General features: G+C 36.2%; 2 protein-coding genes across 3 annotated transcripts in view; one reads left to right on the top strand and one right to left on the bottom strand.

Annotated features, from left to right (window-relative positions):
• The first annotated feature begins 2802 nt into the window (after positions 1–2802).
• On the top strand, positions 2803–5525 carry GIMD1 (GIMAP family P-loop NTPase domain containing 1). The gene is made up of 2 exons (XM_054633747.2): positions 2803–3222; positions 4407–5525. The coding sequence occupies exons 1-2, from the start codon at positions 2830–2832 to the stop codon at positions 4674–4676; spliced, it is 663 nt and encodes a 220-aa protein (XP_054489722.2). The 5' UTR covers positions 2803–2829; the 3' UTR covers positions 4677–5525.
• A 1087-nt stretch (positions 5526–6612) lies between these two features.
• Positions 6613–14846, bottom strand: part of AIMP1 (aminoacyl tRNA synthetase complex interacting multifunctional protein 1) — a 31783-nt gene continuing 23549 nt past the window's right edge. For both annotated transcript variants that reach the window (XM_054633055.2, XM_054633056.2), the window contains exons 6-7: positions 12961–13129; positions 6613–6868 (exon numbers count right to left, since the gene is read on the bottom strand). In XM_054633055.2, coding sequence (XP_054489030.1) covers positions 6702–6868; positions 12961–13129 — 336 coding nt within the window. In that variant the 3' untranslated portion in view covers positions 6613–6701. The remainder of the gene's footprint in view (positions 6869–12960; positions 13130–14846) is intronic.

A 14846-nucleotide genomic window follows, 5' to 3' on the forward strand; every position in this document is an offset into this window, starting at 1 on the left:
CCTTTTGCTTTGCAATCGAGTGACTCCTCATCCAGTCTTCTTTGAGTTTGTATTCACCAGCAGGTGAAGGACCTTGCCATACACTTTCTATATAAATGTGCCTTGAGACACAAAGGTTGTGTACAGTAGAGAGCTCTAAAGGCACTGGGAACCATAAGAAGTTGCCTCAGGTACATAAAATTACAGGGACAGCTTTCATGTCTGACTTCTCTCTAGAAGAGGCAGGCCCAAGAACACTTGAAAAACATTCAGTAACAAAATTTTTTCCATGGTCACCTTCAGCCAAGTAACCCAAAGGAGGAACTCATCCATGACTCACAATGTGAATTGACACGAGGAGCTCCTACCTTCTGCCAGAGCATGGGCTGTGCTCATGGCTCCACAGCAGGACACAACGGGCTTCTGGAGGAATTTCTAGGCTTCTAGAGCAGTCCCCCTTCACTGCTGTGGCTGGCAGGAACAGCCCTGGTAACGTGCTAAACCAACACTTACAAGCTCCCACACTGAGCTACACCTCGGATCACAATGTCCCCAGCCAGGACTGGGCTCTGGAAAGCACATTCCTCTTTTCCTGCCACCACATACAGCTTACACACCAGATTCATGTTCTTACTGACAAGTATCTCAATACCCTTGGAGTAAACTTCTGCCTGCACTCCTGGGATTTACAGAGAGATGGCTGATCAATGTAAACAGATAGGACAGGCTCATCCACTCTCCCATTCTAAAACTACAGCCTGGTCATTAAAGCACAAATTTGCATTTATTTTCTAACCAGTTACCTTCCCACTTTTGGAAAATTGGAAAAAAAACAAGTGATAGGTCCTTCTGGACAATCTTCTATTTCTGGTTTGAATGCTACTATAGCATGGCAAATAATGATGCTTGCAAGAAAAATTATTAGGCTAACAGCCATTAGCTAATGCATACCACTGGCAGTTCTGCAAGAAGTCTTCAGTTTTCTTCCTGGTTCACAAATACTTTCTGTATTTTAATATATTTGTTATTATTTTAATCCATCTTTGTTAAGCAAACATCTTTTTATCTGCAAATGATTTACACTGTGCTATGAAAATATTGTAATTAGTAATTCATTGCAAAAATAAGAGAGTGCATTTCCTATTCACATGCACATATGAAGACACATTCAAGAACTTGCTATACAAAGGAATCCCACTACTACATTTATTATTTACACATTTAACTGCTGGTGGAATTAATTTACTTTTAAAAATATCAACGTCATGCAACCACTTAAGTGACTTCAAAAACAGTATTTGCAGCTGAGTTACAAAAATTCAACCGTGCCAATTACTGACCAAACATATGCAATTGAATGAGGAGCTATCAGTAATAAATTAACCAGATTAACGTGTACGTAACAGTCTCAGCGTGGTACGGGGCTGCTGTTAGTTTCAAAGTTCACATATGAACTTCTTTCTATACTGCACATGTGGTTTATGAATGAAGCCTGAATGAAAGAAGAAATTAAGGGAAAATAAGGTAAGTGACCCAAAATGAAACTAATCTAAAAATTTAAGCGTAGACTACTTACAGGGAAAAAACACCAAATCTTTGATTATGATTTAAAAAAGGAATGGATGAATCCATGTCCACTACCTCGTATTATTATGCTACAAGTGTACAATGCATATCTAGACTGATAAATAACTGAAGACAACCATTTCATAAGATATATTTCTTAAAAGGAAATTCATCATTGAAAAATTAAAAAAAAAACCTCACTGTGAATCCAGTAAGGAAGATTATCCTATACATATTCAATGTTGACTATAACAAAATTAGTATGTTACTAGCTCTTGCATCTTTGCTGTTGTACTGAAGTTATTTCATAATATTCATTTAGGCATGGAATTTATATGAGAGAGAAAGCTTAAACTAAACAGCAAGAATCTAAATAATTAATCGGAGGAAATCCCAGTCTGAAATTGTCCATGGCCTCTCTATGAGTACCTAAACATAGTATCTTAAAACAAACAAAAAAATTCTTTCTGAAGTTCACAAGTCACAGAAACTTAAAATCCACTATTTGCCACTATGGTTTTACCTTCTCAAACATATCTCAACTTATTTAAATAAGTTTTCCTGTTAGATGATCAGCACACACCAAAACCCCTTCAACCCCTACTGGGTTACAGAAAAGTACAAAGAGAATGAGAGGTCTTGTTTATGAACAAATAGAGTAACTGGAAATGATCCCAAGCCAGCTCCCTCTCTCTATCCACCAGTCTATGTTCTTCTTTCCCACTTACTGCGCTAATAAGTTGGTTTAGAATACATTTCCAAAATCTCATTTACATGAGATTGGCTATTTCAGCTCTCCTCTTTTTTTTTTAATTGAGGTATTTTTCTGCATCAGAAAGCCCTTTTAGACTACCGACTATTTCAACATCCGTAGTAGCTGATGAAAAACATATTTTAAGCTGTGAAAAAGTGCTCCCTTAAAATCTACTTCTCCTTGATTATTCTTTTCCCTAAAGCAAGTAAATACCTACATCCTGAAACACTGTCACTTAATAACAGCAGCATCTATTTGTCACCATTCTTTTCTTCCTTCCCTAGTTTGCCTCCTTTTCCTAACCTACTACTGTCCCAGAATGGCAACAGTGTGTTGCCCAACTCCTCCCCTCTCTGTTGCCTCTCCACATTATTGCTTCTTCCTAAAACTCTTTTCACATTTCAGGCAGGGAAAAACACTCTTGGATATTGGAAATTCTTGTCTCTTCTTTCCCCCCACCCCCCGAAGCTATCTGAAGCACCTAATGTTATTTGTACTTAGTGACAGGTTTGTGGACAAAAACACTGACAATGGCAGACAGCAATGAGATGACAATCAACCTTGTTGTGCTTGGAAAGGCTCAGAGTGGCAAAAGTGCTGCTGGCAACAGCCTGCTGGGCAGTGCAGACTTCGAGAGCCGTCTGTGCCCCAGCTCTGTGACCACACGCTGCAGCCTGGGACGCAGCGGCCGCATTTCAGGGCTCATCCGGAGGAACGGCCGCGAGTCAGCTCTGCGTGTCCGAGTGCTGGACACCCCCAGCTACCCTCACAGTGCTCTGGGCAAACAGCAAGTGAGGGACACCGTGAGAGCAGCCCTGGCTCAGCACTTCGGGGAGGAAGGCCTGCACTTGGCCCTCTTGGTCCTCAGGGCTGACCTGCCTGTGTGTCCAGATGAAAGCCATGACACAGTTCAGCTCATCCAGGTAACAAACAAACAAACAAACAAACGAAGTCTTTGCCCTAATGGCAACTCTTTCATCCTCAGGTGACAATACAATAGCTATTGAAGAGTTGACTCTTCCATAAAAGAAAAGTGAAGTATTTTTTTTCCAACAACAGCCTGATGAATTGCGAGTGGCAGACACTAATTTCAGAACAAAGATTGTAATTGATTTTGAGTCCTCAGCAAATCAAAGCTCTCTCCTCTCTTTCTGAAACTGGTAACTCAAGACTTCCTTGGGCAGCTTAAAGGAAAATTTTGTATGTGCTTGGTATTTTTCATCCCTAGGGTCTAAAACAGATTAATCACCATCAATACACCAGGTGTTTTTGACACCCCATTTACCTTGGAAGTAGGCAGACATCCTTTAAAGTAGTTTTATATACTGCAGCATTTAGGTTACAGTTAAGATCACTGCAGTGTCCTTTACTACCAAGGTAGGCTTCTTGTCATATACAGGAGTTAGCAGGATTGCCCAAAGTCGTAATTACATTTCCACCTGTAAATTAAAGCCCAACCTCTCTTATTCCTTTTAAAATTTTCTGTACTTTATGAAAGAAAAGCAGCTCGTTCTCTCCATTCTCCTCCATCAGATAAATCACAGAAGTTGAAGAAAACTCTCTGGCCCATTATTGAAGGTGTTGCATTTGATTTGTGTTTTTCCTGAATTGCTTAGAATAGTTGAGTTTTATGGATCACAGTTGGAACTGAAGTTGATTTTACATAGAAATTCATAATTTATTTTTTCAACAAAAGGTGCTTCAGTGTTTTCAAAAACATTTTTTTGAAGAGCTCTAAAAAGTGTGGCAATATGAATGTGTGGCAACTACCAATTTCAAACTAATGTGTGACATGGTCAAACAACCATTTTTCTTTACTTATATGAATATTTTTTAACTGGAGACATTCTGTTAACATCTGTAGCCAGGGAACAGAGAACTGCTAGTACTGCATGACCACATATTTCCACTGAAATTGGATGTCAATGTCTCAGAAAGGTGAAAAAATACCCAGAAATTTCAGCAACTCGGATAACATGAACTGGATTACTGCCAGGGGAAAAAAAAAAACATACATGTAAACGGTCTGGTAATGTACAAAGCATATGAAATGGGAGTGGGGAAAAGAAATAAGAGATAACTAGTTAAAATTTGCTTTTCATTACAGGAACTTCTGGGTCCCACGTGGAAGGATTTCACTGCAGTCCTACTTACTCATGCAGACAAGGCAGAAGAGGCTGGATACAGTGAGGAAACATATTTGCATAGTGCCTCAAGTACCCTGTTGTCACTTTTGAGCACAGTGCAGCATAAATACATCTTCCTAGACAACCACAACAGCATAATTAAAGAGGAAAGAAATATTGTCTTAAGAAAGCTCTTGAATTTCATACAAAGAAATAATTATCAAGTACTACTTAAACACAGCAAGGAATAAAATTAGCTTTAAGGTGCTCACTTGTCTATTTTCTATAGTAGGTAGCATCTAACAGAAATAAAAGAGTAAAAGCCATCAACTGAAAAACTCCACATCCATATCAAACATCTTTGAACACACAATTAGAAATATCTCTTTCTTTAGCTTATCAAACTACTTGCCTTCCACAGAGGACCTCACACTACTGCATTCAGAATCTAGATTTGGCCACAAAATCAGAACAAGCTAGTGATCCAAAATCATGCTCCTAATGTGTGTGTAGTTACAAATGAGATTTTGCACTACACCAGACTGTATATTCCAGTTCACACAGAATACAGATCTGGAAAAATAAAATAAAATTTTAAAAGAAAAAAAAAAGGTAAAAAAAGAAGTAAAAAATGCGTGAGTTCAGACTCAGGAGGCCTCTTTGCTCAATTCTTCAAGCCTTCAGAATTTCCTCTGAACTTCCATTTCTAAAAAGAGCTTTCCGGTACTAAAAGCTAAGATTTATCTGTTGTAAAACTATTCCCTACCATGATTCAAGATTAGTTATAACTGAGTTCTTGAACTACAATGATTTTATTTAATAAGACATTATAGCATATACAGTTTACTAGGCAGATAAAATGGCTTCAATGTGCTTAATACTGTTCAGCACATTTAAAAGAACTAATTACTATTACTTATTGCCAGATGCATGAAAAACTAACAGGCACAAACAAAACTCATTCAAAAAGAAAATCTGTTCATATCCTCTTTATGCATGTTCCTTTTAATGTTATATCACTGTCATTTTGTTTTCTCTCCACTTACTGGATGAAGTTCAAAGCCTGCAAAATTTAGAAAGGCTCAAGTTTGTTTTTAATTTTTGTATTTAAAATAGTATTTACTGTTTCAATGGTTATACAGCAACAATTTAATATTATATGCAAAAATATCTGAATTATCTCTATATAGCTACTTAAAGAAGAGTTATTGAAAATAGATCCAAAACATTTATTTTCATATTACTGAAAGTAAGGAATTAAAAGAATGATTTTGAGGCTAATAGTCTAGCAACATGACTATTTGTACAACATTACTATGAAATAATTCTAACTGTAAAAATTGAAGAAGCTATTTCTGTTAAAACCAAAGCACTTTTTGTAGAAAACATCGTTGCATAAAAGCACATTAAAACAAAACCAAAAAATCAATTAATTTTATACCCGTTTGAGCACTGGAAACAGAATTTTTTTTTGTTTGGTTGCTTTTTGGGTTTTCTTGCAGGCTGGTCTTTTGGGGTTTGAGGGGTTTTTTATTTTTTATTAGTTCCAGGAATATGTTCTTAATTATTTCTTAGTCCTACCTATTGGTTTGGAAGGATATACCTAGATGGACTAGATAAAGAACTATTCTAGCAAAGTGGCAGCTTCGACCTTAATGAAATTATAACAGTTTTGTTCTGGGGACATGAAAATGTGTCCATTTGAACATCCTAGGGCATAAACCACCATAGTTTAAATCTTACAGTTACAACTGACTGCAGACTACAGAGAGAACACAGGCAAGAACAAAGGTGCAGAGGCTTACAATACCTGAAAACTGCTTGGAAGAAGAGGAGAAAAACTATTACAAAGCGACTAGAAGAATAAAGGCAATTGTGATCTTCACTAACCAGCTGCTAGTCCTGCAATTAGCACACAAGGAATACGGCAGAATATTTTCCTTATTTCCTTTAGCTCTTGCTAAATAGAAGCCCTACACCTTCAAGCTGTCCAGAAAATTTACTTGCCTGCCTGTGGTCCCACCACAAACAAGCCTTGGCAATTAAGTTATGAGCACTGAGTGGTTAATAACTGCTGACAGCACACAACCTCAAGGACAACAAGCCTACTGAATGAGTGAATTGTCAAAATGTTGGAGATGTAACATATTATGGAAAAGAAGTAAAAAAAACCAGGTCTTAGCCATGCATTTCATGTTTTTTATTCTGCTTGCATCACTTTCCATTTCAACATCTGTACAAGTTTCTAATAACCATTTATTTATTTATTTATTTATTTATTTGATTCCGCTGTTTGCCATGGTCTCTGCCCTGCACACTCCTTTCCCTTTCACTTCAAATGGAACTCCTTTGTATGTAGCAACACACTGGTCATTGGTATGAAGATCAGGTTGGATTTGCTCCCAAATCTTCTTCTTTGGATTAAGTTCCTTCTCAGGATCTCCTGTTTCAAAACAAAGAATAACCTCATAGCACACAACTCAGAACAAGAGCACCATGTACTTACACATCTATGACAGCCCACACAGCATCACTGCACACACTTTTAAGGGGTAAAGGCCCTAACGTTCCTTTTGATCATCAAAATGCAAACTTTAATTGGAATTAGGAATTGTCAAGGAAATGTCTCCAGAACCTCTCTGGAAAAGAGGATCGTTCAAGGTAAAAAGGTTGTATCAGACAACAAGCAATGTCAAAAGGAAGAAATTAAACCATTGCTGTTAGCTTATACTACAGTCCAAAAGAATTCCCAAGAGTTAAGTACATATGGACCACAGAAGTACACTGCTCACCAAGACAGGTTTGTCAGCATCTTAACTTTAGAAATGAATGATGTTTTTACAAGAAATTAAATGCACTTAGCAGATGCTGTTACAGTTGTGGAGTACTGAACTTAGACAAGAACAGTCCAGAGGTAGAATACTGACATATAATTTTAGCCCCGAGTTACACACTGTTCTGCTATGCTTTGTATTGTTTGATGACAAGCTCTGGTGCCCATAACAACAGAGGCAGTAGAAATTGGCTAGAGTTTCAGCAATTATGGTCTCAGTCTTGATAAGCTTCAGTTTCCTGTTTCCATGGATATATCATGAGATACCTATACCCTAGTGGTATTGACAGTAACTAACAACATTAGCAAATCTGATTATTTAAGGATCTCTACTGACCACAAAGTGCAGGCTTCTTCTACTAATGTTTTGAAATTTTGTCAACAAATTAGATAGCATAGTGAAGGATATTTTTTTTATTTTTAAATAAACGTGAAATTCAAAGTACAGACACAAACCAAACTAAATACAGGGATTTTAACGTATCTTCTTCTAGTAATTGGTTGAAATTCATCACTGCTTGCTAAGTCCTGACTGACTGACCAACCAGTGGTTAAATCCACTACTCTCATTCCAGCCTGTCTTATGCCTTATTGGTACTCTCCTGTAAATAGCTTCCATAGTTCAGTCTACTTACATTCTCAATGCCTGCAAACCTGAGCTATTTCTGTCTGTATGGGTATTCTGTAGTGTCTGGGTGTCTGTGTTCTGTAGTTTCTATATATGCAAGAGAAGCAGACTAGGCCAGATTTCTCTGTGAAGTAAGCTAGTGTTATCAGAGCAGTATCTAATAATGCAGTCAAATTATTTCACATCCAGAGTGCATTTAGTATTTCAAAGAAAAATCAGTCACAACATTAATATTTTTATATAATATTTTTAAGTAATATTAAACAGAGGAAAAAATTTGAATACTCTAATTACTTAAATAATTGTACTACTAAATAAAAATTATTAAATGTTTAGAGCTAATTGTGCATTTTCACAAAGATAAATCAGCTTAATGCTCAGGTTCATGAACAAAGGCAAACTTCGATTTAGACCACAGTGCATGCATACAAACTAATAAAATCATTAAATAGAATGTTAAGTGATCCATTGTACATTTTCCTTCCCCTCCTCAAATATAAAAAGCATATGATTTCTTTTTTTCAGTAAGAAAACCTCCTGACTTTTATTATAAAAAACAGGCTTTGGATGTTAATAAGTTTCTCTGGAATCCTGCGTCAAGCTCCCTTGGGATCTGTGGTGAGCTCATATTAGATTAGCATAGGCACCAATTTTAAATACTACCAGAGCTTTAGGCTGTGCATTTTCCTATGCCTTCTCCTCACTGCATTCCTTCTTCCCAGAAAATATTCTTTAGAAGAGTTTCTATAAATAAAATAAATTGAAGCTTTTAATGGCTTAATCACTTTTCCACTCTTTTTACCAAAAATGGGCCAAATAAGAGGTCTCAAATTTTGTTAAACATATCATTCCATCTCACAGCTTTATTACAAAGAATTTTCATAATAAGCAAGAAACCTCTCCACTTTGTAACAGTTAAAAAACTGCTGAAAGAATACATCTCAGCACAGCAAGGGGCAAAGGACAGAGTGATGTGTGACATCTGCGACTTTACTTAATGCCACTTGCCCCACAGTGGATTGTAACCATGCAGCTGAAGGAAAGCATGCATACAGTCTAGCTTTGATTAAAAAAACCTGCTAACTACAAGCTAACTACTGCACTCCAGCTTTACCACTTTTCATTCTTTTAAAGAGATACTAATTCATTAAATTGCTAGTGATTCTTAGACCTGAATGATAATTTAATAATCTAATTTAAGTAACAGGTTTTTGGTTCCTGTGGCATCAAAGTATCTGATACTGCTATCAGAAAAGAGATTTCAGAGTTAGCTATAAATCTTAAAGTATTATTGTCCTCTTAAGGCAATTACTGTGCAGGAGGTTATAGAATTTACATACACATGATAGAAGAATTCTTACATAGTTTAAAAATCAGACCTTTTCTAGTGAAGATGGATAAAAATTTGGTAAAGTTCTTAATGCAAAAAAAGGCTCAAGAGACCTTGGAGATTCATGCACTGGAGTATAAGACACTTCAGTATTAAAAATTCCACTGAGGGCAAAGACATCAATTAAATAAACAAAACAGAACAGTACTCCAGGCAACAGCATTCCTTACCAAATCACTCCTCAATAACACTCAAGATAGTTCTAGGTAAGCACTCCACTAGCTACAGAAAAAAATTTAATTGGTTTGAGACAAGATACCATTTGTTTACTTTGACTAAAATGGCCAAAGAAAATTAGTCTGTATCTCATGAATATTTTGTATAATGGAGAGAGAAGACTTAAAAATAGCTCAATTCCAAGCTGCTTGATAGACAGCTGTGTGCATTTTAGAATTGCTTTATTGTTGCTGGTGGTGCTTCTGTTGCTTCACAGACTTTCATACTTCAAACCTAAATAAGACCCAGCTGTCCTTTCTATTTTAACTTCAAGGGCTCCAACTGAATCTTTATGCTTTACAATTACTTTTTAAAACAAATAATTGATCAGAATATAAATGGTTACAATTAAGCAGTGAAATTAAATGACATCTGACACAACAAGGAGTCTATCCTCCTAAGAAACAGCATCAGGCAAGTGCCAGATGGTCTTCGAGGAGACAGCAGCAGCCAAGAAGCAGAAGGTTTAAACACAAAAATGGTGAGTAGAAAATAAAAACTGAGAAACCATTTTCCAGTCTCCAGAGAGCTTCCCCATCTCCCAATGAGTTTCCCCCTAATTTAGTTTACAACAGCAATATTGAAAAGACAAATATCCAACAAATAAATTTACAGAAACAAATGTCACCATGATTTTGTAGGTCTTCATCTACCAATGGGTTTTTTTGCATCTTCCTACTCAAGATAGTAAAATCACAAGTCTGAAAATTCTTTTAAAGAAATTTTATGTAAGAAGAAGATAGATCACTCTACTTTGTACTACTAAGCATTAGGTAAATTTTCAAAGTCAATGATTAGCTTAAATCTCATACCTACAAAATTTTCCAAGCAGCTCTTTATGAAGCAGTAGAAAACAGTGCCACATTTCAGACTGCAATCTATAGCCCTGGATATATACACCTTGCAAAGGAATTGCAAAAACCTTCATTTGGCACTTATCAGAGCCCCATGTCTTGGACTCTCCACCAGAAGGAAACTGATACAATCCACACAAAATCTTGTCTTACTGGCTGCAAGTCATAACTTCAGAACTAGAACAACTTACACACCATATTTACCTTATTCTGTATCTTTTAAAGATCAAAATGTCAACACAGTGTCTGCATACTGTAACACCTGGGAATTATTTTAGAACAAATATTTCTATTTTTCTATTTTTTTTTCTACTGATTGCTCTAGAAAAGCTTTTTGCTAAACAACTGGAGTCAAATAATTCAAAAGTTCAATAATTTTGATGAAACTCACTTCATCAGTCATGTGCAAGAACAGATATGCTGGTGAACACAAAACAGTGCTACTACCAGCTCTCACATTTCCAAATGCCAGGTATATGAAGCTATTTGAGATGTAATTTTGGAGGAAGGCTGTATCCTAGACAAAAGCAAACAAAAAAACCTCCTCAACCTGGGCAAAGAGGGTTTTTGAGGGCTAAACCTGTACATCATTTTCCAGGGCTTATGCACTGGAAGTGTTTATTCTATAACTTGATGCTCTCCTGCACATCCATTTCCACAGCAACAGATAGCAGTGTATTTGTACCTATGATTCTTGCAGGTAACAAAGGCTCAACATTTAATTCATCTTTACTCACTAGATGTGATTACAACTAGAAGCCGTGAATGAGTATTCCTACAATTTAGTCAATGCAATTGATTGCTGAGGCATTTAAGATTTCAGTGCAGCTAACGAATTCTGCATCTCAACTAGCAAGCTTGGTATATTTTTAATACAGGAAACTAAAACTGAAAAAAAATTGCTGTCTGACTGATTTCCTTTTAAAACAGTATTATTTTAAAGTATTTTCAGTTGGAGCATTAAATCACAGCAAGCTGAGCTATTTTTTGATTTCATAAAACACCTAGATAGAGCATTACTTCCTTTATCATATTCTAACCAAAATATATCTTTTTTTTAAGCATCACAATTTCACTCTTGAGAAGTATAAATATACATATATACATACAAATGTATTTCTGAAAGGTATTTCATGCAAATATGTTTAAGCATGGAGCTTGCCAAGAGGTTCATAAATCAAAACTCTGCTGTACAGCTAGAAATTGTCAGAAGTGCAATAGTTTATAAAGGTTCATATGGCTCTATGCAGAAAATAAAAGTTACACCATTTTCTCACACGTGAAAGCCAACTTTTGAGCAATAAACTCCTCCTGAAGATGAATACTTCATTGATAAATGCACACACATACACTTTCACCCAGTATGGGAAATACTGGGATTTGGAGCATGTTCTTCCAAGTTTAAGTGATGGAGTGATCCTGACCAGAAGAGCACTGTTCAACAAGACCTCTGTGATCCCTGTAACAGCTGACCTGAGTAGCTCTGGGCTTGGGCTGTGCTGCAGAAATTCCTAAATTCCTTGGGTGCAGGATAAACCTAGGCAGCTGATTGTAGGAGAGGAGTCTACAGGCAGCTCCCATGTGGCACCAGCAACTGAGCCACCTGTGTGTCCTCACCTTTCTGGGACAGCGCAGCACCAACTTCTCACACAAACTTCCTTTATGATTGACAGTCACAATGAGTAAAAAGATACAGCAATAACTCAAACAATGGAATTCTCCTTATGCACAGTGTGCTGCAGGTGCATTCCCATAATCTGTGACATATAAGATTATTTATACTAGTCTCTCTTTTCAGACTCAGCTCTTAATAAACAGCATTTTAAATCAACACAATAAACCTATGATGCTTTGAGTTCCCAATATGCAGTCAAAAGTTAATAATTTTCATTGAGGTGGAAGAAATGGAAAAATGGATGAAAAGTCATCTTTTGATAAAGTTTCATTTGGTAAAATTCTCATTTATATTCTGAAAAAAGATGGATTCATTGACTTAATTAAGCGGGAAAAAGTCCAATGTCTTTCTTTGGAAACCTAAAAAGATATTTTGTCCCAGACAAACAAACAAAAAACCCTGGCATTTTGAATATTACAGACTCCTCCCATGAATAGGAGATGTTATTCCAACCCATTCTATCCCCTCCATCCCTTCTTCCTCAAAAAAGAAAAACTACCCAAAGTTCTGACACTTTGATTACAGGGAGGAGCTGAAATTAGGAATTTAATACTTTATCACTTACACTGAGACACTCTGAAAGATGCTTTACATTTGTTTGTTGTAATTTGCCAAGTACGTTTATCCATATATATCAAAACTGAAATACTTACTGACACTTAAATAATGGAGTATTTTTCATTTAAGTTCTATACAACTTTATCAAGTTACAGTTTTTTGACAGATGATAAAAATATTTTCAATCCTTTATTTACACAATATTAGCATGGTAGTAAAAATAATTAAAAACAAGAATTAATTCAGAAATTTTCAACAAAAAACCCAACTTTAAAAAAAAGCTTTAAAAGAAGAGCTTTAAAAAAAAGCTGTTTTATGTGCTTCAACACTAAGGTTACCTTGGCATATTTGTTTCTATTATTTTCCCATATAACTACTTACCAGGAAAACCTTCAAAAGTGATTCTGTCCCCAGGTACCGCTCCGGGTGGAGGAGCCAGAATTTCCACTTTTTCTGGGGAGCTGGCACACATCACCATTGCCTGAGATACTACTCCTCTCATCTTTGCAGGCTTCAAGTTACAGAGTAGCACTGCCATCCGATTCTGCATCTTGGGGGAGGAAAACAGAACGATGTGAGTACTTAAAATGGCACGTGGCTTTGGGGACTCCCATTATTTCATTACAATGAAAGAATTACAGTGATGAGATCTCACCATGACAACTGAAGGGTAAGAGAAGCACGTAGCAACAGATTCACAATTTTAATGGCTGGACACACCAGTAACATAACATCTAAACCCCCTAAGAGCTGGCCAGTGAATAAGGGATTAAATGCTGAAATGTGACATATTTATCATGGAAATATAAAATGTTCAATTTATTAAATTAAAAACCAGATGAGGCATTTCACTTGCATTCCCTCTTTATTCATTACAGACCACTGCTTTAGTCCACTTTCAATATAGCACTATTAACTAAACAATTTCTATTTAATGATAATAATAATTTAACGATGATAATACTAAAAATAACAACAAGTCTACAAATTAGGCCCATAGGTAAAAATTTCAAAGTGAATCCTGGATGCTTAGAGGTCTTTTACATAATGAACTCATTTGAATCTTAAAATTTTATCTTAGTTAACCCAAATGCCTTGAGTGTTTTTAGCCACCGAAAACGGCTGTATATACTGAACACTGAATTTTTTAGTGCAAACCTGTAAAACGTTTCTCTGTTTGTTGTTTTATTTTAATAATTACAATAGTAAAGCAGAGAAAATTCTCTTTGTTCAGAAAACTGCCACAATTTAGACTCTAAAACAAATCACACTTTCAAATGGAATAAAATTAAACCCTGAACATTCTTAAGAGACAAAGTAAGGATGTCTTAATTCCCACGCTACTAGTGCACATTATATATAAATATTTAGTATTTCTAGATTTTGGTCTTTGTGCATCACAGTCCAAACTTTGAACAAAATCTGCAGGATTAATAATTAATAAAACTCATATGATCAACTATTTCAAACACTGCATATTTTCCAAGGACAACATCTTAAAAAGCAAAATTATAAATAGCCAAAATGAAGCAGTTATAAGAAAAAGTTATCTTGCATAAGTTTCAAGCCAGCCCACTGACTGAAAATTTCTCAAGTAATTGCTATGGAAATAAGTAGCACAAAACACAAAAAACAGTTGTAACATGTCAGTGACTAAAATGCAAGTTGTAGCATTATCTAGCACTGAATAACAATTAATGAATGAAAGGCTAATTATTGGGTGGACATCACAATGATCTAGAAAGAAAAGATTTCAAGGCATCTAAGTGGAGGTAAAGTTTCTGCTACAAAAATCAGAGCATATAGTTCACAACAGATGTAACTGTAATGTATCCTCTTACAACCAATGGTTCCAGAATAGCATTTCTGGAGGATGATGGTGGCCTCTTCTCTTCTTGTTAAGTTAAAGACACATTCCCTACATTCCTGTTCTACACTTCTGATCACTGACATGAGGTTCTCTTCGGTTAAAGAGGACGAGATGACAAAAAGTGACACTGGAGAACTGCCTGAATTTCAAGAACAATTGCCTGAAACAGGTATTGATGCTACGAACACACAGAGATCCACTTCAAAAAGCCAAATGGAGTGGCAGAAAAGCTGTCAATTCCTTGTGACATTTCAGAAATTTCCCCATTGTCCCCAGCTGCCAAAAGAGCTCAGCAATGGTGCACCTTGTGCCAAGATCCTTCCACATCCCTGTTACTTGTGACACAACTACTCATGACAATAGAGGGTGCAACTTCTGACATGGCTTCACCACCACG

The sequence above is a fragment of the Agelaius phoeniceus genome, chromosome 4, assembly GCF_051311805.1.
Source record: "Agelaius phoeniceus isolate bAgePho1 chromosome 4, bAgePho1.hap1, whole genome shotgun sequence".
Classification (NCBI taxonomy): Eukaryota; Metazoa; Chordata; class Aves; order Passeriformes; family Icteridae; genus Agelaius; species Agelaius phoeniceus.

Coding starts and splice junctions, on each gene's coding strand:
- GIMD1 (XM_054633747.2), top strand. CDS start 2,830: ATGGCAGACAGCAATGAGATGACAATCAACCTTGTTGTGCTTGGAAAG. Junction 3,223..4,406: donor ACACAGTTCAGCTCATCCAG/GTAACAAACAAA, acceptor TTTTCATTACAG/GAACTTCTGGGTCCCACGTG.